The sequence below is a fragment of the Ahaetulla prasina genome, chromosome 5, assembly GCF_028640845.1.
Source record: "Ahaetulla prasina isolate Xishuangbanna chromosome 5, ASM2864084v1, whole genome shotgun sequence".
NCBI lineage: Eukaryota > Metazoa > Chordata > Lepidosauria > Squamata > Colubridae > Ahaetulla > Ahaetulla prasina.
In genome coordinates this window covers 27,433,708-27,456,456 of record NC_080543.1, presented here as the reverse complement: position 1 = coordinate 27,456,456, position 22,749 = coordinate 27,433,708, and the positions used below count along the sequence as shown (strand labels likewise).

General features: G+C 39.3%; 1 protein-coding gene across 4 annotated transcripts in view; it reads right to left on the bottom strand.

Annotated features, from left to right (window-relative positions):
* The window catches only part of WASF3 (WASP family member 3), a 32,793-nt gene extending 10,260 nt beyond the window's left edge, over positions 1-22,533 (bottom strand). Inside the window, exons 1-7 of one of the 4 annotated variants that reach the window (XM_058186032.1) lie at positions 22,397-22,533; positions 8,331-8,473; positions 7,714-7,848; positions 6,843-6,996; positions 5,880-5,997; positions 2,981-3,156; positions 423-689 (exon numbers count right to left, since the gene is read on the bottom strand). In XM_058186032.1, coding sequence (XP_058042015.1) covers positions 423-689; positions 2,981-3,156; positions 5,880-5,997; positions 6,843-6,996; positions 7,714-7,848; positions 8,331-8,463 — 983 coding nt within the window. In that variant the 5' untranslated portion in view covers positions 8,464-8,473; positions 22,397-22,533. Of the gene's footprint in view, positions 1-422; positions 690-1,346; positions 1,514-2,980; positions 3,157-5,879; positions 5,998-6,842; positions 6,997-7,713; positions 7,849-8,330; positions 8,474-21,420; positions 21,556-22,218; positions 22,309-22,396 lie in introns of those variants that run through there. The other 3 variants (XM_058186035.1, XM_058186034.1, XM_058186033.1) reach the window with 3 other exon arrangements.
* Positions 22,534-22,749: the final 216 nt, after the last annotated feature.

The following is a 22,749-nucleotide window of genomic DNA, read 5'->3' as shown; positions in this document are numbered from 1 at the left end:
TCCTGTTCTATTCCTTCCAAACTTAACAGAGAAAACTTTCTACTTAATCATCTAGTTGCAATCATATGTTTAACATATATTTATGTTTGCTGATTGTTGTATAACACAGTGGTCCCCAACTCCTGGGCAGTGGCCTACTACTGAGCCATGAGTTTTTCAGAACCGGGCTTCCCAAAGCATGGTGTGAGGATGCGCACACATATCCCACTTGTGCAAGCACTGGGTAAGCACATGCACTCCATTTGTGTGAGTAGCAGGCACGTGTGCCCACTGCTTGCACAAATGGAGCTGTGCATGCACGGCACGGGCATTTGGCCACTGCTTGTGCAGAACCACCCCTCTCTCTTCCTCCCCTCCACCGGTCTGCAAAGCCAGAAAGGTTTGAACCCTGGTCTAATATGAGGACAAAACCAGCTATTTACCCATAATCTGCTGGTATCAATGCAACAGCGCCCAGAGCACCATCTAAGATTTGGGGTGGGGGCGGAGGTGGTTCTTGAGGCCTATTCAAAGTAACATGTTGCACTGTGGTAGAAGATAACCTATATTCATGTTCAAGGCCCTGTTTTGCCAACATAAACTGAGATCCATCTCCTGTTCCACATGAAGGCACATAGCAAAGCTGATGATGGAGTGAATGATTTGGTGTAGCAGGATATGAATAACTGGTAACATCCGAAGCATGGAATCTGAAATTAGAAACAAGAATAAGGGGAACAAAATTAACCAAATATAGTTAAGCTCATTCAATGTAAAAGATTATCTATTTAACATTTTACAGTTTGTTAGTAGATGAGATTAATGCAACATTAAATGTTAATGCAATGTTAAATGTTAATGCAATATTAAACGTAAGCCACATCCACAAAAACAACTTTTCTCTAATTTTCAAATTATAGGACATATGTATTCCAACATAGATCAAAGAACAAGCAACATTACCAAGAAAAATCAAAAGATGAAAGTAAAACTATAGATCCAGGCAGATTATTGCATTTTATCAGAATCAAACCCAATCCAAAATTTTAACATTTTTTTTAATATGGAATTTTTTCTTAGTATTTTTTTTTTTTTTTGCATAAAAGTAACTTTATCTGATGAGAGAGAGAGAACTGTTAGCTGGTCACAAAGCTTGGAAAACAGCAAACCTTTTAGTACTTAGCAGTTAAGACCAAGCAACATTGTCCTTGCATCCCTATGCTGCAGACAAGCTAAATTAGTAAAACAAATTATGCCATATTGTCATATGGTTAAAAAAAAAAAGGTGAAACAGATGCTCATCATCTTATTCAGATGGAAAGCCAGGGAGTTAACAACGCGCTTTCAATAAAACAAAAAAGACAAACCCTTTGGGCATCTGGGACTCTTTTGTGCCTCCTGCCTGCTCTTGTTTCTGTATGTCACTTATGAACTCAATGCCCATTTTCTTTCTCTCCCACTCTTCTTTCCTGGTCCTTACTTTTCTCACATTAACTTGATGATGGCGGCTTGGATTCAGCTTGTGCCTCTCTCTCTGAATCATAATGGGCACAATATAAATCATAACAAAAAGGATTACATACAGGATGGCAACGTGAGAATTTCATATGCCCAGAGTTACATTAGACGGGCATATGTTACATAGAACAATGTTACATTTGATTTCCATGCAAGATTTTTTTAAAAAAGCTGTTTTGAACCTAGGTGTGCTTCCTTTAATGGAACTGTTTCTTATAACAATCTGTTTACAACAAAGCAAGGCAAAGTTTTTATTTTGTCAAGTAACAAATAAATAAAGACAGGCAGAAAAAGACATTGGACCAAAAAGGCTTAAAAGATGTGAATTGGCTAAGATAACAGAATCAGTAGGATTATTTTTAAAAAAGGTAGAAAAATGAGACTCATTCAGATGGAGAAATCAGAACTTGTTATCAGAATATCTCACAACGTATTATAGACTGAAAAAAAAATCTCTTCTTAATGCAAACAAAACAACATGTTGGCTAGAAATTCTGGAAATACAAAAAAAAACACATTTGTTTTAAAACTTGATTATGCAATAGTTACAAAAACCTCTGCCTTTATATGCCCAAGTTTTAAAATGAATACAACATGACATAAGCAAGCCACAACAGATGTTAATGGAACAGTGAAATTTGTGGGCTGCACTATTTGTTATATTTGTTCCTTTCTTCAAACTAAGTAGCAGAACAAAAATGAAATAATGCCTGACCAATCTAATTTAAACACTGTACTTGAAGATAGAAGACCTCTGGCTTAGCTCAAAGGCAACAGATAAAGAGATTTGATATCTCCTGAGTTTTTTTTTAACACCTTGGCTTTAAGCACACAGTGCCTGACACAAAAAGGGCCATTTCCTGTCCCAGTTTTCTGTTTCTTTTTGCTGCAATAGGCTGCAAAAAATCTTTTAAAAATAAGTCTTCACGTTTAATCTAATTCAGGAAAACACAGACACCCAATTGCCAAAATTATCCAAACTGAAAAAGAAAGATATACCTCTCTTATACAGGTAGTCCTCGACTTACGACCACAATTGAGGCCAGAATTTATGTTGCTAAGTGAAAAAAAATAGTTAAATGAATTTTGTCCCATTTTATGACTTTACTTGCCACATTTGTTATGTGAATCACAGCAGTTGTTAAATTAGTAACGCGGTTAAGTGAATCTGGCTTTCCCATTGACTTTGCTTGTCAGAAGGTCGCGAAAAATAGTCACCTAACCCCGGGACACTGCAACCATCATAAATATAAACTAGTTGTCAAGCATCCAAATATAAATCAGGTGACCATAGGGATGCTACAACCATCATAAGTGTGAAAAATGGTCATTAGTCACTTTTTTCAGTGCCGTTATAAGTTTGAACGATCAGCAATTGAACTGTTGTAAGTCGAGGTCTACCTGTACAAGTGGAAGTTATAAATCTGCAACTGATGAAGGATACTAAGCACCTCTGAATATATAAATCTTATTATCAACAGACCTAGTTTCAGGGGACAGAGACCCTTCAGAAGATGTTCCAGGGTAAATATTCTGAGACAACCTGTTGTCTGGTCTAAGTTCTTTGTCATACGCCATCATATTCCACTCTTGGCGCCTGTTCCTTGCTTTTCTAACCTTTTTCACCTCACGAGTTGTGCCATCTATACGTTTTTGATCCTGATATAATATAAAAAGCGATGAAGCATGCAAAAGAGAGAAACAAGGAAAGAGCAAGTTTAATGCTGTTAAGAATATGAAAATAAGATGTGCAGGTGAGCCAAGCATAATCAAAGCATATATTAGATTCCATTGATTATTTATAAAAACTTTCAGCTATGTTTCAACATTTATAGGCTATAGACATCTGATAGTCCCATATTCATTTTTTCCCCCTCCAATAAAAGGATTTTAATGTTATAGTTTGCAAAACTTCCTCTATATGATCTAGTCAAAGCAATGTAACTAACTAAATAAATAGAATCAATAGTTTTTCAATACATCACATTAAGTAACTTGAAAATATTTTCTCATTACATGCTGTGAGTCAGTAGAAATGTGCCTACAAATAGCCTTTTGTTGGGTTGTCTTCCAGCTGCAAATTAAGCTTATTCAACTTTTAATTTTGTTCCTCAAATGAAGCATGTGTTTATTCTGAAGCAAGCTGATTTCCACTTTTCCTAAGACTGAGCCAGGGCAGTTTGGTTTTGTTTATTTCAAGCATTTCTCACGTTAACTGATTAGATATTTGTTCAATAGTTTAGGGATTTGGGTGGTGTAAGCCAAATCAAATGAGTGTTTTCAAAGTTTGGATGCCTATAACTTTCAAATAGCTTCTTACAATATAGGCTGTCCATGTTTAGAGACCATGTTTAGAGACCATATTTAGAATTGTTAAGCAAAGCAGTCACTAAGTAATACCAAGAGTATGCTTTACAATCATCCTGCAGCTTTCATTTGCTTTACAGACCTGTGAAGGTCATAAATGTGGGAACTTATAAAGTTACTTTTTCATCACTGTGGCAACTGTGAATGGTCACCAGATGAGATCTACCTTTTCAGATTTACAGAGTAGGGATTCTTTTCAATAAGTCCTTACTTTCTGCTTATTACTGTCATAGTAGGTAGACAGACACGGAATCAGGTGAATTCATGAGGGGCTGAGGACAGGTTCTTAATCATATGGATCATCGTGATAAAACAATTGACTCCAAGAGAAATTTGTTAGTTCTTAATAAAGGGGGTCCTTGACTTACAATCCAAATTGGGACTGGATTTTTCATTCTAAATTGGTTCAGTTGAAGGCCCTACGTAACCAGGCTCCATTTTATGACATTTTCTGCGGCGCATTTTCAGTGAATCATCACAGTTGTTTAGCAAATTCACAATTGTAAATGCAAAACCATTTTTTCAAATGGGTTTTTTTTGGACAGAAATTGGCAATAAAAATTGCAAATTGCAGTCATGTGACCACAGGATTATGTAACTAGTCATAAAGGGGAGTCAGTTGCCAAGCACCTAAAATTCTGTCACATGACTGCAGGAGTGTGTGTATGAGACACATTTTATGATAGCCAAAAGTGCCTTATGGACCACAAAGCACCAATTCTGGGTCCACTGTAATTTTGAATGGGCATTAAGCAACCAGTTGCAAATCAAGGATTTTCAATAAATGTAGTTAAGAGGGGGAAATTCTCAGTCATTCATAGTTCACAAAACGAATACCATAAAAATGCTAATAGCAGACCTGTTAGATTTGTTTTGCAACCCACGTCTCCATAATGTCCTACCAAATCCCTGTTTCTCACAGTTTATGACATCTCCTTTACTATGTGCTTATTGTTTGTGTCACCACATTGACAACAGGTAAGCCCCATGTCACCCAATCACTGTAATGTGATATTCCTTTTTCTGCAGAACCTCTAGATCCACTAACCTGGTTTTTGTGGAATACTTATGAACAGAAGAGGGGGGGAGGGAGGGAGGGAGACAGAGAGAAAGAGAGAGAGAGGGAGAAAGAAAGAGAGAGAGAGAGAGAGAGAGAGAGAGAGAGAAGCCAACTTACTCTTTTAATTCTGTTCTTCCTATGCATTGCCTAGGAGCTTCAGTCACTTAATTAGTTTCAGAGCTCCAGGGATTGCTCACATAGCATATATACACACTCATTTCAAAAATGTCTATCAAATCCCTGAATTTTATTACAACTATGATCTGAAAATGGAGAATTCAGGCAACATTCCTTCATGATCTCATTTATATGCATTCACATTTCAAAGCAGTAAACTTCATTCCGCAATCTAGTCCATTATTTATGCACAGCTATAACAGAACTATGCTAATCTTTCAAAGTTGAAGCCAGTGGTGGGATTCAGCCAGTTCTCTCCAGATCGTGCGAACTGGTAGCAACGACTGTAGGAGGCACCGCCCACTGCCCGGATATAATATGCGACTATTGCGCATGTGCAGAAGGCTATGCGCATGCTCACATTTGCGAACCAGTAGGGAAGGTAAGTGAATCCCATCTCTGGTTGAAGCTTCAAATAATGAAAAGATTCTTCAATTTCCATGATACAGAAATGTCTGAACTAAAGGATTTTATGAAATGTTTGTTAATAATTCAAAATATCTTCCAAAATGTAGTTATATTATAAAACTAACTGAGAGTTTCTTTAAACATTCCATTACCAAATCTCCAGATTTTCATTTTATTTTCATTTGATTTTCAAAATACAGGTAAGAAAGCACACATTTGAGATGAAAGGTAAAGGAATAGTTTGAAATACAGAACAGCTTTGGTTTTTACAACCATTCCTGCGTCAGGAACTTTCTTAAAATACAATATAAGCTATTTATCCTAAAACATGATTGGCAAATTTATATATATATAAACTGTTTCAATTTACCTTCTGTCGTCTCTTCTCTTTTCTCTTATGCTCTGTATCTTGTAACATTTTTTCTTTCCAGAGGTCAAAGAAGTAAGAAGGATCAGTATAAAATTTTAATCCATCTTTTTTATCATCTCTGTAAAAAAGTAGAACAAACTTTCTTTTAAAATGGCCACTGCCCATGCTCCAATAGTCAATAGAACTATTGACAATGTTCAGTCATAGAACAAATGAATCAGCTTTTCACCTGAAGTACAAATGACTAGGTGGAAGACCCAGCTCCTTTTAGAAGTCCGTAATGCTGGCAAAAATGGAAGATGACAATTCTAGCAAGTTGAAGAGACTCCATAACTATGGCAAAAGGCACATCTTTGGGAGGTCTGAAGGGCCAGGATGAGGACAGATCATCCTGGAGAAGGTCCCTCTACATCAGGGTTGTCAAACTCAATTTCACTGAGGGCCGCATCAGGTTGTGTTTGATCTCAGGGGGATGGGGAGCCATGGCCAGGGTGGGCGTGGTCAGCTCAACATCCATTTTCAGCCGCAACAGCCTCCTCCAGCCCTCTGCCAGTGAAAACAGAGCTTGGGAGAGTCACACGTGCGCACACACCTCGAGCTCCATTTTTGCTGGCAGAGGTACCGTGGGCTGGCCCTTCAATGTTTCCAGAGTGGCTCCACAGGCCAGATCTAAGCACCCCGCGGGCCTTGAGTTTGAGACCCCTGCTCTATGTGGTTAATAAGAGTCCAAAGGTTCTCTGTTACTCATCAGGGAAACTTAAGCAGATTTTGAGTATTTCTTTATCTGAGTATATGAAGTTCCATTATGTTGACATTTATTATTCAGTACAAATATTGACATACTACATGTATTTGCACAGTGTATGAGAAACTTTTTTCTCCTGCAAAAATACAAGACATGAAAATAAGAAGGAAAACTTCATACCCGGCTGTATCACATTTATCCATTTCAAATTACAATACCTGTATGATGTAAGAATATTCAGTGGAGGTGGTTTGTCACTCTGATTGTATATATCAGCTATAGGATTGGGAATGCTGCTCTTTGAAACAACCTGTTGATCCTGTATTGTAGAACTTTTGAATGCTTTCTTCATATTAATATCTTGCAATGAAACTGTTAAAAAGAAAGGAGAAATAGCCACCTAAGAGGCTGAGAATAACTTACAACATGCAAATGAAATGACTGAACAAAAGCAAATAAAGAAGGAATGACTACATCTCATTTTGTATGTACAACATGAATTGTGTGCTGCACTTCTGAGACAAGATTGTGAACAAACACAATATGTTCTAATTAAGACTAAAATACAAAGTTATTCAGATCTGTGGCTTATCATTCTTTATTTATTGCTTATATTGTTTACGTTCCATATTCTTTTATATGTATATTCCTATTGTTATTATCTTTCTCTTTCTCTTTGTCAATTCTTGTAAAAAGAAAAGAAAAAGACAATATAGTAATTTTATTAGTCTCACTGATTTTGACATGTGTATCAGATAGAATATTTTTAGATGAGGACTGGTGAGAGATGCTTATCGGTTGTGCCATGGAATGGTCTTAAGTCTACTTGGACAGATCCTCCTCAAGCAACATATTAAGCAGATTGCAAAAAGAGTCAGGGAGACAATTTATTTGTCAAAAAATATTAAGAGACTTTAGTACATTGATGAATTTGCTGCTCCTATCCCACATACAAACATGCGTCTTTTTCTGAAGCAGATAGTATTTTAAGAGATCAATTACACCATAAAAAGTAATAAGTGCTGTATAGGTAACTATGTCTTTTTGTCAATATCACTTTTGACATAATACTCGTATGAAATTGCCTACCTTCTTCCACAGTTGAATCCAGTTGAGTAACCTTGACAGACAAACGGTCAATCCTATCTTGAAGAGAATTTGCCCTGATGTAAAAGTTGTTGGCTTCATTAAACAACTCACCAAATATGTCTTCAGCATGTTTGCCTATAGAGAAAAGACAGGATCATGTTCCCCAGCTTAGAAATAAATGTTTTTATTTATTATTTACTGACAAATACTTTATAATGCTAATTTACACAACCCTGTGGCATTCTGTCATTTTTTAAAGAATATTATAAGAATTCTTCAAGATATTGTTTTTTATTCTAAGCAAACAGCTATGAAGCCAGAATAGATATACCCATGCAAAAATCCTTATATTTTTCCTGGTGTTCCTAGCTTCATCTACTGTAAAAAAACTAGATATTTAAAAAATGGAATTATTTGGTACAGTACCCCAATACATGAAGTTTAGGCAGATTAGAATCCATCTCACTTCCTTTGTCCCTTTCATAGCACATGTGCTTGGTGTGCTCCCCTCCCAAAACTTAAGATAACCCTAAAAGATGCCTCATGTTCTTCAATTTTCCATATAAAATAGGAAGAAAACATAAAGAATAGCATTAAAAACAACTCAGGGAACTTACTTAAGCTGCTTAGCTGACGTATGATAGCAGCAAGAGTACTATTGGTTACACATTCCAATTCACTAGTAATTCCTTCAGGTAAAGCTCCTTGGCATAAGTGCCGAGGTTCAATGTTCCTTTTGATTAACGGCATGTTTCAATGTCTGTAAAAAGAAAGAACAAAACATAATTTTTATCCTCCTCCAACATAAAAGCAAGAGTTAGTATAGTGTAGAGCGGGGTAGTCAACCTTTTTATACCTATTTCCCACTTTTGTATCTCTGTTAGTAGTAAAATTTTCTAACTGCCCACCGGTTCCACAGTAATGCGCCATGTATCGTCGTCTGCGCATGCCTCTCGCGCATCGTGGCTTGGGTTTGGGGGGGGGTGCCAGCTACCAGCTCTGCTTGTCTGTTACAGCTGGGTGGTGTGGGGGGAGATGCACGAGCTATTCTGGGACAAGGCTCTTTTGTTTGTGGTCACATTATAGTGCCATTTAGTTTCACTTACATAACGTGAACTAAACTGATGCGTGGGCGATACAAATAGTATATTTTCAGAAATTTAAATTGTCACGGGGAATTTTATGAAAACCTAATGAAAATGTTTTTAAATAATGCTATGAAATTTTTTAAAAAGTCAATTAAATTAAAAAAAAGGAAAGTGTTTCAGTATCGGACAAAACCCCTACCGCCCACCATGAAAGCTGGAACGCCCACTAGTGGGCGGTAGGGACCAGGTTGACTACCACTGGTGTAGAGGGAGAAATGGACCATGTCTCATAGAGAATGTTTTGGTTAATTACCTCAGGAAGATCATTCAGGAAAATCATTTTTTTTATTGTGGCACCCATTTTGTTGTTGTTGTGGCACCTTCTCTCGCCAAATAATCACAGTGACCTTGCTCTAGTTCAGGCATCTCCTAAAAATATTTCTATTCTTCTTTACCACTTGAGATCCCAAATATTGCTGGCAGATTCATCACTACTATTACGATTTATTGTATTCAAGTGTACTTTTAATACTGTGCACTGCACGGCAGGAAACCTATAAGTATATTTAATTAAACAAATCTTATCAAATTTGCTATGTAGCTTTCTATATATTATTGAAGAGGAAGTAACTGTATTCTTTCTTTGATCATTTGTAAATCTGCAAGTCAATATGATATCTTGGAACAAAACATTTTTATAGGAAGCCTTTAAAAAGAGAGCTGAATAAATGTGTTCATCAAAAACATTAAAACTTCCTAATGTATCTCTGGCTCAACATTTTAGATCAGGCCACATTGTGAGCAAACAACTTAAGGGGGTTAGAAAACTGGGGCTCAACCTGCTTCTAATTTTCCAACATCTGTATTAAGAAAAAAGTGTAAATAGCAAGAAGACAAGAAGCAGATGATGATATTCGGTGCTGAACAGGAAATGACTCCTTAGGATCTTGTACTTGGCAGCCGGGCTCCTCATGAAAAAAAGCAGTGGGAATGGGAATGACTTAACAGGAGCTACTTGCGACCTTCCCTGCCTGCTTCCCCATTAATTTTCCTTATGGGAAGCCAGCAGGAAAGGTTCAAATGATGATCATGTGACCTCAGGATGATGCAACTGTCAGCAGTGTGAACCAGTTGCCAAGCACCCAAATCATGCTCACCAAAAGTTCTGGGATGGTCAGGACTTTGAGAATTGGTCATATAACCATCATTCATTCAGCCCCTGTAACTTCAGTTTCTGAACAAGTGATCATTAACCAACGACTACCAGTAGATTTATTCTCCATGTTGCCTGAAAGCAGGACAAGAACCAATAGTGGAAGCTTTAGAGAGAACTCTAAATTTGAAGTAAGGAGGAATTTCTGATTCTGTGAGCTCCTACGCAATGGAACAGCCAACCTCTTTCTTGGAAAGAAAGATTTTCCATTACTGGAGATTTCAAATAAAGGCTGCACAATCATTTGTTTGGGTTGCTCTGACTATTCCTGCCCTGGGCAGAATTTTGGGCTAGAAGTTCTCTAAGGTTCCTTCCAGTCCTATAAATTTATGTTCTCAGAAATATGTAGCTCTTAATGTGTTTCCACAAATTTCTGCATCATTTAGAAACTTTTTGTTTTGTAGCAAGTAAAATTTAATCTCAGCATGTTTATCTCAAGGTTCTTAACTTTGGATTTTCTGATATAAATATAAATAATGCTAATATAAATGGTTGCATAATTATAGGTTCAACAACATAATCCCCTCTAAGATAAAACATCTTGATGTTATCATTGGTTTTGATTTGGATGCTACAAGTCAGATGTTAACCTTGAAACTCTTCAAGAAACAGCTCCCATGAGCGCAATCACTTGGGAATTTTGAACGAAGAAGGTTAAGAGGGAACCGGGTTGAAATACCTCTGTTCCTAACTTAATATCTCCAAGGTATTTTATCATCCCCGTACCTCACCAACAGAAAATTCCTATGTGGCATTGTTACGTCTCACAGGATTTTTACATGCAAATACCTCTGTTTCAAAATGAGCCTGGAGGAAGGGTAGGGTTATGTAGCATATGTAGTAGTAATTGTCATGTTTTGATTCTTAGCTACAGAAATCAGTACCAGAAATAACATACGTACACATATATGTATACAAACTATACTATACGTCTATAATACTCTATTCTAAATTCAGTTCAGTAGTGACCACAATCTTTGGAATATAGTAGTAAATAACTATTCCAGAACATTTCCACAATAAAAAAAATAATTCTGATAACTTGCCTCCTGACGTATTACAGCTAATCCTTAATTTATGACTTAATTCCCTGCTTTCAAGCACCATGGAGAATACAGTTAGTCCATGATTTATAACTAAAATTGAGTCCAAGATTTCGGTTGCTAAGTAAGACAGTTGTTAAATGAGTTTTGCCACATTTTACAACATTACTTGTTGTTAGTAACACAGTTTAAATGAATTTGGTTTTCCCATTGACTTTGTTATCAGAGATTGCAAAAAGTCACCACATGACTCCCAGACTCTGCAGCTGTTCAAATAAATATGAACCAGTTTCCAAGCATCAAAATTTTGATCATGTGACCATGGGGTAGTGTGAAAAACTGCCATAAGTCATTTTTTTCAGTGCCGTTCTAACTTCAAATGGTCACTAAATGAATGATTGTAAGTTAAGGACTAACTGTATTCTGTCCAACTAAGGATTTCTAGCTGCTGTCCTCAGAAAACCTCTCCTTTCAGCACAACACTGACCACAAGAAACAAAAGTAAGAGGCATCTGTAGTGAATACTTATTAACCATAAATGTGGAGTTAGAATTTATTAGCCCAAATACTGGCTTATCTTCATATAGCTTATTTAAATTACCCAGATACTCAGCTATATGCAAAGCAAATTTCTATATCTCTCTTAATTCCTTAACTAGCAAGATTTTTTTTCCCTAAGGGTTTTTATGCATTATCTTAATTGCCAAATGTAGCAAGGTTTTGTTGATTACATTTGATCATATTTGTTCTTCCCCTTTGCTTTTTAAGATTTCAAGTGTTGGTTTTCAATAGTGAGATGAGTGATACCTCAACTCCACTTATCGAGTTCTAAAAAATACTATCCACCTGAGGGGAAAAAAATAAATCACAGCATTGACCTTGCAGCAAAATTACTTCTTACCCACCAGGGACTGATAATATGGCAAGTAATTCTGCTACTTCTTCATTAGCACAACTGTAATAGTTTGTACCATAATGAGCAATGAAAGATGTAGCGCAATTACAAACTCTTGAGAGGATGCTCCCTGCTGTTTCTTGTATGAATGACTGCTATCAGTATGTCTCCTTCCTATCAGAAGTAGGGCCTGATGGCATACGGCTCCAAAATCAGATTAATCAGCTCCTTCGAAAACAGGCAATTCCCCCGCTAATAATTCTGAAAGCCAACATTTGCAAATGAGTGGGAAACATGGCTCCAATTCATAATTCCAAGAGTTCTGTAAAAAACAGAACTCTTGGAATCAGTCATCACAACTGATATTCTGAATTCAATTCTCCCAAGGCCAGAAATCTGGGTATATGGGAAGATAGCTAGGGCTATGACCAAGGACTTGGTTGCACCCCAGTGGTGAAATTCAAATGGTTTTACTACCGGTTCTGTGGGTGTGGCTTAGTGGGCGTGGCAGGGGAAGGATATTGCAAAATGCTGGGCATTATTTGAAGTTGGGGACCCCGGATCTAGACTGAAATTTTTCCAGTCGGCATAGTATTTATCAGTCCAGATTTTTGAGGAATCTTAAAATTTTCAGTATTCCTGAAATATAATCTCCTTTTTTAAATTTAACAACAGTTGCTAAGGCATTTATTTAATTTTATTGATCAAATTCATTGGATAAAAATCAGAAAAATCGGAAAAGTTACTGCTAAGTATTTGGCTGCTGTATTTTAATATTTGTTTATTTTAGAAATAGTGGAAATTATTTCATTTTAGGTACAATAATAGTCTCAAGAGTCCAAGCTGCTATCTTTTGCTATAAGGGGGTTTGGTCTTTAATATACTCAGGGGTATATTAATACTCAGGGGTAGGCTGCTGTGGGTTTGCAGGGGTTCAGGAAGCCTCTAGGTAAGATTCTGTGCAGTTCAGAGAAACCCCCAAACCCCCACCTACCCCACCCCTCCCCTCCCAGGAGTTCCCACACAGCCCATTTTGGATGTAGGTAAGTGCAGGGTGTATGCGGAGGCTAGGGGAGGGCAAAAAACAGGCCTACCAGAGGGTATCCAGAGCCTGGGGAGGCTGTTTTCACCCTTGCGGAAGCTCGAGGAAAGCCTCCGGAGCCCGGGGAGGGCAAAAATCTCCCCTCCCCGCTGTAATGTAGGAGGCCAATTAGGCCACGCCCACCATGGTCATGCCCACCCAGCAACCGGGCAGAGAACCCCTTGCTAAAAATTTTGAAGCCCACCCCTGAATATACTCATAAATACCAGTTGTTGAGAAGAATATATACCATTGGTTTATGGAGCAATTTTGGCCATATAACTTCTGCCAGTCTTAACATTGCCTCTGGTTATCATCTGATGGTCAAACCACAAAGTTTAAAGAACTCACACATAGACAATCACTTTGCTACATGACTGGATTTTTTTTTTCAGAAGATGGCTTCACTGGAGAATATAATGGGACTTGGAGGCAGAGATAACCACAATCAAGTGAAATAAAGATAACCTAACTGCTAATGCACTGAATCTGCAAATCCTGATACAGAATCAATATTGTCAGCTCCCAGGAGAAACAAGGCATATTCTGGTTTACTGAAAGTTAAGTAGCAAGCTTATAGAGAATACATACCCAACATGTCTGAAATTCTTTTTTCAACTGTGGTTCTTCCAGAATCTCACTGGCAAGAATTTATTAATTTATTAAGAAGTAAAGGTTCAAGTTACATGAATTCCATTAACTGACATATTTCCTGACATATATCCTCAACAATAATTACATAGGAGTCTTGCTCATTTTCTTACTGCTTTCCTTAGACCTGGCAAAATGGTGAGTCTCTTTACTGATAAGAAAAGAGCTTGTAAGTGGTTGTTTATAAAACTATATCTTGATTTTTCATCAGTAGGGAAGAATCATATTTAACTGGGTCAGAAAATTATCAAACCATTTTTAGGCAGAGTTGTTGAAAACGTGATTGGGCTTTAACCACCGACTTCCTTTACTGAGACTGATTATTTGGATCCCTTCCAATCAGGATTCGTGTATGGAATAGAAATTGTACCACTCACATGTGGATGATCTGTGATAGTAACTGATCAGAAATGGCACACACTTTCTCAGTGGCATTTGGTATCATCAATTATGGTTTCCTAATGGCTACCAGAAAGAGTTAAGTATTGAAGGTCCATTGGCCAGTACTGGACTGCGGCCCATTGGGAACTGGGCCACGCAAGTGGTGGGTAAGCGTGCAAAGTTCCATTTGTACGAGCAGCAGGGGCACAGGCGAAATCATCCGTTCTTCCCGCCACCATTGATCCATGGAGCCAAAAGGTTGGTTCAACTTCTTTCCAGTGTTATGGGGAGATAAGCCTTTGGACACTGTAAAGTGGCATACTTTAACACCAGGATTAGCATCAAAAAAGGACTCAATAAATAAATACTGCCAACTCAAATGATCAGGTGGTAAATGACAGCCTAATCAAGGAACTACAAAGGCGAAAACATCCCCATCAGCAATGACGGGGCAAACCACTATATATAAACAAAGAGCAAACTCTACTCCCTGAAGATGTTATCTGGTCTACAAGCAAACAACCAAGTTCAGACGGCACCAAGGACTCCATAAAGTGGTATACTCCAGAGCTTGGCCTTCCTCCTCTCCCTCAAGGATCAGACTACTGGGAAAAGTTATCCATTGTTTTGGAATTAGAATATGCCCTTTTCCATTCTTGTCCAGTTACCTAAAGTAGTGCAATGGTTAGAATGCAGTATTGCAGGCTAATTCTGCCCACATCTGAAGTTCAATCCTGACGGGCTCAAGTTTGATTCAGCCTTCCATTTTTCCGAGGTCAGTAAAATGAGGATCCAGATTGTTGGGAGTAATATGTTGACATTGTAAAGTGCTCAGAAAGTGCTGTAAAGTGATATATAAATTTAAGTGCTATTGCTACTATCTCTTCCTTATCCAGTTTTTCCCCAGCCTTTTTCTTTCCTTCCTCATGCAACCATCTTCATGTTTATGCTAGAAAGAAGAATGTGTGATTATGCTTTTGTCAATGTGGTTTGCGACAATGTCTGATATATGTAAATGAGTAACTTATTTTTTATTAATTATTATTATTTATTATTATTTATTCTATTTGTATACCGCCCATCTCCCGAAGGACTCAGGGCGGTTCACAGTAAAAAAAAAAAAAAAAACAGAAAACATATAATACATAAAAAACAGCTAAAAGAATAGTTAAATTCAATTGATGCTGTATTTTTTAAATACAAATTTAAAACCTCATTTAAACCCCTTTTTTAAAAATCCCAATTTAAAACTACATTCAAGCTAGTCCTGCTCTTCGAAACAGCAACGTCTTCAGCTCGCGGCGGAAGGACTTGAGATCGGGGAGTTGACGAAGCCCCAGAGGGAGCTCGTTCCAGGGGGGTGGGGCCCCACAGAAGGCCCTCCCCTAGAGGCCGCCAGCCGACATTGTTTAGCTGACGGTATCCGGAGGAGGCCCTCTCTGTGAGAGCGCACTGGTCGGTGAGAGGCTAATGGTGGCAGTAGGCGGTCCCGTAAATATCCCGGCCCTAGGCCATGGAGCGTTTTAAAGGTGATGACAAGTACCTTGAAGTGAACCCGGAAGACCACTGGGAGCCAGTGCAGATTATGCAGGAAGGGTGTTACATGGGAGCCAAAAGGTGCTCCCTCTATCACCCGCGCAGCCGCATTTTGGACCAGTTGGAGTCTCCGGGTACACTTCAAGGGGAGCCCCATGTAGAGAGCATTACAGTAGTCCAGGCGGGATGTAACAAGGGCATGAGCGACCGTGCATAAGGAAGCCCAATCCAGAAAGGGGCGTAACTGGCGTATCAGGCGAACCTGATGAAAGGCTCCCCTGGTGACAGCCATCATATGATCTTCTAAAGATAGCCGTGCATCCAGGAGGACGCCCAGATTACGAGCCCTTTCCGTGGGGGACAATAGTTCGCCCCCAATGGTCAGTGATGGAATTAGCTGACTGTACCAGGCCGCCGGCATCCACAGCCACTCGGTCTTGGTGGGATTGAGTCTGAGTCTCTTCCTCCCCATCCAGACCCATATATAAATGGTATATTTATAATTATTTCAATCATTAATTCAATTAACACACATTCATTTTTTGTCATTCTTACCCTTTGGAGCAGAGGTCTTCAACCTTGGCAGCTTTAAGACTTGTGGACTTCAACTCCCAGAATTCTCCAGCCAGCATAGCTGGCTGGAGAATTCTGAGAGTTGAAGTCCACAAATCTTAAAGCTGCCAAGGTTGAAGACCTCTGCTTTGGAGGGAGTGGGCATGCATGTGTATGAATTTACCAGGTACAGTACATACATACAAAGAGAGGGTTTGTCAAATACAGTCTTTAGGATTGTTTTTGGCTGAGACTAAAGGACCAAATTAACAAATTTGGGGAGTTGAGCATAGCACAGGATTTTTGGATTTTTGAATTTTTAATTTGTTTCTGTTCTTTTTCTTTAAGCAAGGATCATGTGGCAAGATGGGCGAAAAACAAATTTAATAAACAAATAAAACTCGAAAGCTTTTTTTGTGAATACAATGCTTCCTAATACTAAAGAGAAACAATTAAGCAGAAACCAACAATAGTTAACAACTACGTTATACAACATATTCCTCATAAGTGCCTCACTTCTGTAATTACCACTACACTGTACAATCAATAATGCAGAATTAAAATGTGTCAATTTGGGAATAACAAAATGCATTAAAGTGTCAAAAGTTAAGATAATTTATAAGTTGTGACTGAGGAAGCATTAGAACATTTGTGTCAGCAGACTATAAATGTACAGTAAAGATCTCATTCTTTTATGATGAAAAAACACCAGAGTTAAGGAAGGATGTTTTTAGAACTAAAGTAGTATAATTCTGTGAATAAGTTCAATATGAAGGCAATTTATGAAAATTAAATAAGTTACTTTGGATTCACAAAGGTGCTTTTTTTTCAGAAAGTGAAGTTGCCTCTTGAAAAAGCACCTTCAGGACAATCATGACCTGGATGACTGAGAATCTCCATTGACATTTGCTTTGGGTTGCCTTTTCTTCTATTGATGACAGACTTGGGATATGTGTGATTCATATTAACGGAACAGATAATGAAACACATACAGAAAGCAATATTAAAAAGGCTTATCTGTATGCATCCCATGATTAAGAGAAATTGTGAAGCTAATGTGTAGCCAAATATGCACAAAGGCTATTCAGCAGTGTGAACAATTTGTCCAAGTACTTTCAAATTAGTTACGTAAAAGACCAAACACTAACCCAAGTAGCTCTGAATAGAAGCTTCCTCCAAATGAAGAGAAGGCACCGGTGTAATTTCATTTATCTGATATCAACAGTATACAAATACACATGCACAAAATGAACATTTTTTTCACAAAACGTCTTCATGGTTTTGCCCAACCTAGTACCCGCTTCAGCTAAATATAAAAACAAAATGCTTTGAATAATATGAAATTACAAATATTTGATATTTTGGATTAGATAGAACACATAGAGCTGCTGGGTGAGATCATTAGCTAGTTTAGGTTTGATATAATCTGGGGAGTTTGCTGACAAATAGGTGGGTGAATATACTGAAGGCCTAGCTTGCTGCTGGTACCATGAAACAATTTGGGCCCGTGACAAAACCATCCCCCTGAGTGGCTCATCTCTATAAGCCAGGGGTGTCAAATTCAAGGCCCGCAGGCCATATTCAGCCCACAGGGTGCTTAAACCTAGCCCACAGGGCCGCCCTGGAAACAGGGGAAGGACTGGCCCGCGGTATCTCTGCCAGTGAAAATGGAGCCTGGGGGGCGTGCAATGAGTGATGTCGAGCTGACCACACCCAGCCTGACCCCCTGAGGTCAAACACAACCCTGATGTGACCCTCAATGAAATCAAGTTTGACACCCTGGATATCTAGAATCTTTAGGAAATAAAGCAATGGAAACAATATTTAGAGTGTCAGTGGATCAGTAAGGTAATCTGAACATAAGTATGGGCCCATGTTCAGGCTTAATCTGTGGCAATAAGAGGAAAACACTAGTTGTTTCTCGTATTGGTGACTTGTTCAGGTGGTCATGTTTCAAATGGTCAATTTTCTATTAGAGAAAAACACACTAAGAGTCCTGCCCAGTCAGGACGATCAATTACTCACTATGGGATTGGATGTGGCAGACATCTCAAAGGAAGTTTTGGTACTCACAACCTCCTCATTAAGGGGGCCTCTCTCTGGATCTAGAGCAGTGGTTCTCAACCTTTATAATGCTGCGACCCCTTTAATACAATTCCCCACGATGTGGCGACCCCAACTGTAAAATTATTTTCGTTTTGAATTTATCGCGCCTGAAGCCGTATTGGCTAGCGATCTGAACTGCTTGCGATTGCCTTGAGGACGGAGGCATTAAAGCGGAGATTCCTCCCCTATTAAGTTTATCGCGCCTGAAGCCAGATTAGGCTAGCAATTGGGAGTGATTGCAGCTGGCTTGAGAGGGAGACATCAGAGCAAAGATTTCTCTCTTTTTTAATTCATCGCGCCTGAAGCTGAATTCGGCTAGCGATTTGAAGAGCCTGCAGCTGGCTTGTGGAGTCAACCATTGGAGCGCGATTCTTCGACTCGCAAGTATACTTCCCATATTTCCGATGGTCTTAGGCGACCCCTGGCAAATCATCATTCGATCCCCAATGGGGTCGCGACCCACAGGTTGAGAACCGCTGATCTAGAGGTACTGGAAAACTACTGGCTAGTCTCCTACCATTGCTTTTGATTGTTGGGATACAGACAACTACAAGCGCTTTAGAGGAAATGGATTAGCTGGATCCTATCACATTGTGTTCAGGTCTGGAGAGGGAATAGAAGTGGCATTGACCTTTGTCCATCCAGAAGTTTTAGACTTCTGAGGCCTCTTTAGTATCATTAATTTGGGTATCCTTCTGGACACTCTGCAAGAGTTGGAGCACTGTGTGACAGTGGTTCCATTCTTTCCTTAACAGATGGTTCTAGTTAGCCCTGTGACCAGGAAAGGTATTTAAAGAAGTGAAGAAAAGGTTGATGTAAAAATTTTGGTTTTATTAATTTTATTCTGTTTTCTTTGGTTTGACATTTTAGTGTGTTTTTTACCATGTAAACTACTAAGAAATCTTAGAGATTGATGGTCTATAAATGTGATAAATAAATATTCTTCTAATGCCGTAAAAGCCATGTGGAAAAAAAGGCAGATTTTCTTTTAAAGCTCTGGATTTTCATAGTTCAGTTTAACTACCGGTATGTAAATTTAACTATTAAATTAATGTTTATGAGTTAAATAAAATATTAATATCTGTCTGTCTATCGCAGAAGAAAGAATTTCTATCATATTCAGGTGAAAATACTATGTAACACTTCCTGGATGTCTTGAACCTTCCTGATATGCTCATTACCATACCTGAATCTATTTTTCTTTGAAATCACAATACAATTGATTGAAAAATTTCCCTATAACAAAGATATTGTTGACATATCTGTAATAGTGCCTTGGAAAATGTACTCATCCATCCATAGCACTAATGAACTGCATTATCCATCATTCTGTGAGGTCAGCTATTAATGTCATTTTCAAGTATGATTTATGCTTCTGATTCTAATCAGCAAGCCTATCCGTTCTGCATTTTTTATTATATGTTAATTGAAAAGTATGTCATCAGAATTCTAACTAAAGAAGACATGGACAATCTACACTGGGACTGCTCAAAGTCTCAAAGGTGTATTTATGCCATTAGTTGTATTTTAACTGTAGAAACAGGCAGCTACTTTAGGTGTGTGTATGTGTGTACACACAAAGACAGGTAGATATACACTTATAATGTAAACCACCACACCACCCTGTTGTCTTTTAGCAATGCCTAGATGTAGTGATACCAAATGACAACAACATCAGAAAGAGGGAATATGAAAAGCTGGAGAAGTACCACGGCCTAAAGGAGGAACTAGAGATGATGTGGAAAGTAAAAGCTAAAGTAGTCCCCAGGGATGGTAGGAGCACTCGGGGCTGTGACTAAGCTGGAGAGTGGCTCCAACAGATTCCAGGAACAACATCAAGGAGTGTGTGCATATGTGAGTGAATGAGTGAGTGTGTCTCTCCCTAGAATACTGACATCTGTGAGGTAGCCAATAGAAATAACTGATGAAATTCTAGTGATTCAATGCTGAACAACAGGCAAGCTCACTTCGAATTCCATAACTATGTGTTGAGCGGCTCATTGCTCAGAATCCAAACTAAGGTGAAAACAATTTGTTTTTCATTTTCTAGCCACTCAGCAGTTGCATTCATGGCTTTTTCTGTATATTTCTCTACTTTTCTACAATTCTTTGGATGAAAAACAGTAATTATTATTCTGACTTGTTAATTTGGGCATCACCTGAAATTAATTTTCACAAACAAGGAGTTACAAACAACTTTATGCTTTCCAGTTGTGACCTGCCAACTCATACAAAACAGAGTTTATTGGTTCTGACACCATACCACAACTTATGGTTAAGGTTCCCTAATTCTTATTAGGCATGTCTAAATTAAACCAGAAAGGTTAATCAAAATAAAACATTCTGTTTTCAGTAATAACGGTAGAAAAAATGCACTGTCTGTCCAGTCTCATAATCATAACTGATATAAAAAGCACTTAAAAGTGCTGACACTGTACCATTGTTCTGGAATAACTAGAGTTCTGTTAAAGTAAAATATCTATTACTAGGCAATTTAGGAATGATTACTGTTGTACTAATATTCTTCCCCCCCTCACTTAATTTTTCATCAGTAGCCATTCCTAATTTATGTCTAACATTTTAAAATGAAATTTATTTTATTTATTTTTATTTATTTGTCAAGCTGTATTTTATGACAGATACAAGTGTAAACATAATTATAAATACATGTAAAGGATACGAATAAAAGAAAACATTAGGAGAGGGACGGGTTGGCGCTTACAGACCTCTTAGGGATGGGGTGAGGTCTACAGTAGACAGTGTAAGGTTAAAGTTTCGGGGATTTGGGGAAGAAACTACAGTCAGGTAGTGCATTCCAGGCATTGACAACTCTGTTACTTTACTATAATTTATTTTAGCACCGGGCAGCTACTTTTCCCATTCCAATACACAAGTTAAACCTACCTACTAAAGATACCATCACTTCATCCATTAAATAAGCATTACAAGGTGCTAACCTAAAGAGAAACCAAAATCCACAGTATGTGTAGTTTTGTTTACCGCTTAGGGTCGGTAGAGAAGACTAGTTTCGAGAATTCAGGCTCAAACTTTTCCCGATACAATTTACCTTCCCTTGAAAACTTAATCTTACCCACCCAGTCAAATGCTGCCCTGCTTTTTAGGGCCCCTCAAACGTATTGAAAAAGCAAGCGTTGATTTACCTCCTTCCGAGTACTAGAGATTTACAAAAGCCGGAGAAGTTTAGCCGACCGTTATTTGCCCGGTTTAAAGCAAACGTTTTGTAGCAAAGAACTCCAGGATGGGGTTTGGGGCTGCATAAAGAAAATGCCAATTCCTCCCCCTCGGCAACCTAGTTGCAGAACTGGGAAGGCAGCACGCAGACCGGGTCACATAAAGCCCTCGGGGTGGAGCGGCGGGGGGGGGGAGTGTAGTCTTCAATGCATGGGAAAGCCGAGGCCACTTTAGTCGCGGGGGCGGAGCCTCCCCGTCTCGTTCCTCCTCTCCCCTCCACCCGCTGTCCCATCGCCGCACTTTTTGTCTGAAAAGCGCGGAGAGTCACAGCGCAACTCTCTTTTCCACGAGTTGCGACGCGCCCTTTTCCGAAGCGGGGGATCACAAGATCGGCAAGAGCCAAGCCCCCCCTTTCCCCCCCCCCCGGTCGGAGGAAAAAAAAAAAAAGATCGATGACGCCAGCGCCTCACTCTGCGCCCGCGAGAAGGGGCTCCGACGAGCGCTTTTGATTGATCCCTCCGGGTTTCAATTCGCGAAAGGCTGGGAGTGGAAGTGGGGGGGGGGATATAGGAACCGAGGAAACACCGCCCCCCCCCGCGCCGCTTCCTTTCTGAGAGGGAGGGGACCAAATAACAGGACACACACACACACACACACACACGTCTGCCTCAACTCTCCGCAATTCCAAACTCATAGAAAGGAGATTACTGTGGGGGACGGGAAGGGGGAGCATAGACACTCGCCGCTTCGAATTAAAAGCCCCTTACCATACATCTCGCCTCTCTCTCTCTCTCTCTCCGGAATAGCGCTGTTTTTAGCGAAGAGGACTGGACATTTGTTCCCAAAATGGGTTTCGGGGCTTTCTTCCCTCTTCCCCCCCCCTTCCTTCTCTCTCTCTCTCTCTCTCTCTCTCCCCTCCCCCACACCGCCGACCCCCGGACTTACCTCACACCACATTCCATCTGCTTGGTCGGTCCAGCGCGCGCATGCACAATCGCGCGCACCCGCTAGCCGCGCTTGCAGCCGGCCTGTCCTTGGCGAGGATTAGGGTAGTAGAAAGCCGCTCGGCTGGGCTCGCCAGCCAGGCAATCCCTTCCTCTGACCCCCCCCCCTCCCCCCGCAAGCACTCTCTCGGGCTCCCGAGTGTACTAGAATTTAGCCCCGCCCAAAAGGAGGCGGCCGCAAATTAAAAATCACCATCCTCATTAATAATAATAATAATAATAATAACGCTACGGCCGGAGTAGCTTGGGTGGAGATTAGGGTCTCTCTGTCCGAACCTCAGAACTGATTGGCTT